Below are 4150 nucleotides of genomic sequence, written 5' to 3'. Positions count from 1 at the left end.
AGTCGCTACGGGGACCTCTTCCACCAGGGCTCCTGCTGAGAGAAGCCTCACCCGAAAGCGAGTATATCAGGAAAGGAAAGTACTAGCTCAGCCTGCAATGGTGCTAGGAACCCCCCATCTAGCTAGCAACATCCTGCTCCCCACCCAGGGACCCCACCCCTGCTCCCTGTCCCCTGCCTGCCCCCGGCACACCCACGACCCAACCCCCCCCCCCATTCCCTGTCCGCCCCCCCAACCTCTTCCCCCTCCCTGTCCCCTGCCTGCCCCGACCCCTGTCCACCCCCCCCGCTGGGTCCTGACAGACCCCGGCACACCCACGACCCAACCCCGCCCGTTCCCTCTCTGCCCCCCCCAACCTCTTCCCCCTCCCTGTCCCCTGCCTACCCCGACCCCTGTCCACCCCCCCCCGCTGGGTCCTGACAGACCCCGGCACGCCCACGATCCAACCCCCCCCCGTTCCCTGTCCGCCCCCCCACAACCTCTTCCCCCTCCCTGTCCCCTGCCTGCCCTGACCCCTATCCACCCCCCCGCTGGGTCCTGACAGACCCCGGCACGCCCACGACCCAACCCCCCCCGTTCCCTGTCCGCCCCCCCACAACCTCTTCCCCCTCCCTGTCCCCTGCCTGCCCTGACCCCTAGCCACCCCCCCGCTGGGTCCTGACAGACCCCGGCACGCCCACGACGCAACCCACCCCGTTCCCTGTCCGCCCCCCCACAACCTCTTCCCCCTCCCTGTCCCCTGCCTGCCCCGACCCCTACCCACCCCCCCGCTGGGTCCTGACAGACCCCGGCACGCCCACGACCCAACCCCCCCCGTTCCCTGTCCGCCCCCCCAACCTCTTCCCCCTCCCTGTCCCCTTCCTGCCCCGACCCCTAACCCCCCCCCCGCTGGGTCCTGACAGACCCCGGCACGCCCACGATCCAACCCCCCCCCGTTCCCTGTCTGCCCCCCCCACCTCTTCCGCCTCCCTGTCCCCTGCCTGCCCCGACCCCTAACCACCCCCCCGCTGGGTCCTGACAGACCCCGGCACGCCCACGATCCAACCCCCCCCGTTCCCTGTCCGCCCCCCCAACCTCTTCCCCCTCCCTGTCCGCTGCCTGCCCCGACCCCTAACCACCCCCCCGCTGGGTCCTGACAGACCCCGGCACGCCCACGATCCAACCGGCCGCGCTCCCTGTCCGCCCCCCCAACCTCTTCCCCCTCCCTGTCCGCTGCCTGCCCCGACCCCTAGCCACCCCCCGCTGGGTCCTGACAGACCCCGGCACACCCACGATCCAACCCCCCCCCCCCGTTCCCTGTCCCCGGGACTCCCCCGGAGCCTCACCGCACCCAGCCGCTTCGCTCAGCACAGGCAGCGCGTCCCTGCGGGGCCTGAGCCACGCCCCGCTCCGGGCCGCGCGGGCAGGGGGCGGGGCTGCGAGCTCCGGGGCAGGGGGCGGGGCTGCGAGCTCCGGGCCGCGCGGAGGGAGCTCAGGCCCCGCCGGACACACGCTGCAGCTCTAGGACAGGGGCGGGGGGGTAAGGGACAAATTGCCCCACTTGCCCCCCACGTGGGCGGCCCCGCCCTGCCCTGCCCCGCCGCACCCGGCACCTGCCCCCTTCTCAACCCTCCCCCACCGCCCCTGGCCCCCTTCTCCCCACCCGTCACTCAGCCCAGCACTTGGCCCCCTTCTCTCCTCCCCTCCTCCGGAACCTGGCCATTGGCCCCCTTCTCTCCCCTTCCCCCCCACTGGCTCCCTTCTCCCCCCCCCGCACCTATCTAGTCCCCTCCCCCCACCTCTCACCCCTCCCCCACATCTGGCAAGGGAGATGACCCCCTTCTCATCCCCTTCCCCCCACCTGGCCCCCTTCTCTGCTCCCCTCCCTCGGAACCTGATACCAGCCAGTGGAGCCCTCGGCTGTTCCTGGGACCCCCCCCCCCCCAGCACCCGCAGGCGGGGCCCAGGGCAGTGATTGTAACGCTCCTGGCACGTATCCGTGCCCACTGCTCGCTGCTGGGGCTGGGTTTAGCTGGAGTTGGGGGGAAGGGCTCAGTCCCTTGCCTGGCCGGTGGGCTCAGCTGGGCGGCCTGGCCCCTAGGAGCTGGACACCGCTGTGCAGAGCCCTGCCCAGGCCTGTCCAGTGACCTGCCCACCCTCTCCCTGGGCTAATGGCGTCTCTCTCCCCTAGGAGCTGGGAAGATCTGTGGCCGCCCAGAGAAGTGAGCTGGGGCCGAGCCCGTTGGCCTGGGTCAGGGTGCCCCGTGGATGGGCGCAGTGCAGACTTAGCTCCCTCTGCCGTAGTTTGCCCGGTGGCTGGAGGCACCGCAGCAAGAGAGGACCTGTGAGAGCTCGTCTTGCCGCGGGGGAACATGCAGCGTGGTGGCATGGCTGTTGAGAACCCCTACGCCAGCGTGAATATTCAGCTCGAGAACAGCTTCATTAAGCGCTACCTGGGGGAGGAGCTGCCCTCGCCCACTGTCGTCGTTAATCCCAGGGCCGTGCCCACCTCCCCAGCCCCAGAGCAGCTGAGCGGTGCCAGTAAATCGGTGCCACTGCCGCGGGGGAACAGGCAGCGTGGTGGCATGGCTGTTGAGAACCCCTACGCCAGCGTGAATATTCAGCTCGAGAACAGCTTCATTAAGCGCTACCTGGGGGAGGAGCTGCCCTCGCCCACTGTCGTCGTTAATCCCAGGGCCGTGCCCACCTACCCATCCCCAGAGCAGCTGAGCGGTGCCAGTAAATCGGTGCCACTGGGTAGTTGGGATGGTTCAAAAGTCCTGACGCGGAAGTCCAGGGCCCTGCCGTATAACCCGTATGGCAGCCTGAAGCTGCTGAACGACGCTTCCTCGGCCCTGCCCTACACCATCGAGCTAGACAAGCACCAGAAGAGTCCTGAGGTGGGCACGGACAGTGGCTGCTGCTGCTGCTGTAAGTGCTGCCCCTGCTGCCGGAAATGCTGCTGTGTCGTCTCCTAACCCCCCGAGCCCTGACCCCTTGCCACACCCGGACCGGCACCGGGCTGGCCCTGCTGAGACATCGGCCTGAGCCAGCCTCCTTAAGGAGCTGGGATCCTGCAGCAAGGGGGGCTGGGATGGACAGCCCCAGCTATGGTGCCCATCCTAGCAGGAACGGTGGGACGCCTCGGGGGGCAACCGGAGCCCACAGCAGCCTTGCAGTCTCCTGAGACTCTCCGTGATCTTTGGCTCTCTCGGGGATGCTGGGCGTGGGGAAGGGGGGTGACTATTTTTGCCCCGGTTGCAGGGTGGCTTTCTAGACCTTGTTTATCCTATGGAAAGTGAGCTCAGGTGCCATGGTGATGGGCATGTAGCAGTGATGTGCTGCCAGGATCGTGGCCAGGCCTCGGGGGAGTTGCAAGACCTGCTGATGAAGCCTGGAGTGCCTCGTGCAGTGCCCTGTGGTGGAAACTCGACCGCTTGCTCCCACTTCCTGTCTGGCTGGGGAACAGCCCTGATGCAACAGGCCGTGCAGCTGTGCTGACCTCCACGCAGACAAAGACGTGCCCTGGTATCACCCATTGCAGAAGCAAGAACCTGAGCTTGGGGGGACCTAAGCGGTGTTTTATGGGTGCTTGTGTGGATTCTCACTGCCCCTCCCCGTGGGTGGGGCATGCTGGTACAGTCTCGCCTAGCTGCGGAGGCTGCGTGCCTCTTGATTCTGTGGGGAAATGGCCTTGCAAACCAAGGCCTTGTCTACACACAACAGTCATGGTTAATGTGGTACAATTCTCTAGTGTGGCTGCAGTTAGACTGGCGGAAAGGTGCTCATACTGGTCTAGCATTCCAGTAGGGGAAGGGAATGAGCTCTACTGGTACGAAGCACCTGGGTCCTGCTCTAGCTGTGTCCACGCTAGGACTTGGGCTGGTAGAACTGGGTAGGTAACGCTCACGCCCCTGACCCACGCGGTTGAGAGGTACAAACTCTGTTTGCTAAGCAGGCTGGAATGAGGATCCTGCCAGTCCCTGCCTGCTCACCCGCCCGACAAAAGAAGGAAACACCCCCCGGAAAAACAAACAAACGAAACAGCTTGGAGAATGTGCTCGGCTCTGCTCTGGGGACGTGCCATGGCTGGACACGTTGGCCTCTGGGTCTGAACTCACAGTGGTAGGAGACTCTTCTGACATCTCACCCCCCTCGGTGCTGGGGCCTC

The 4150-nt window shown here is 66.7% G+C and overlaps 1 protein-coding gene across 1 annotated transcript; it reads left to right on the top strand.

Moving 5' to 3' along the window:
- Window positions 1-1438: 1438 nt before the first annotated feature.
- CYSRT1 (cysteine rich tail 1) lies at window positions 1439-4150 on the top strand. The gene is made up of 2 exons (XM_045001201.1): window positions 1439-1519; window positions 2171-4150. Exon 2 carries the CDS (start codon window positions 2352-2354, stop codon window positions 2955-2957), a length of 606 nt encoding a protein of 201 aa, XP_044857136.1. The 5' UTR covers window positions 1439-1519; window positions 2171-2351; the 3' UTR covers window positions 2958-4150.

The sequence above is a fragment of the Mauremys mutica genome, unplaced genomic scaffold (assembly GCF_020497125.1).
Source record: "Mauremys mutica isolate MM-2020 ecotype Southern unplaced genomic scaffold, ASM2049712v1 Super-Scaffold_100251, whole genome shotgun sequence".
NCBI lineage: Eukaryota > Metazoa > Chordata > Testudines > Geoemydidae > Mauremys > Mauremys mutica.
Note: the sequence above shows the minus strand (reverse complement) of the source record. Positions and strands in the feature narration are given on the sequence as shown.

What these genes read in the sequence shown, in the direction of transcription:
- CYSRT1 (XM_045001201.1), top strand. Translation starts at nt 2,352, where the DNA reads ATGCAGCGTGGTGGCATGGCTGTTGAGAACCCCTACGCCAGCGTGAAT.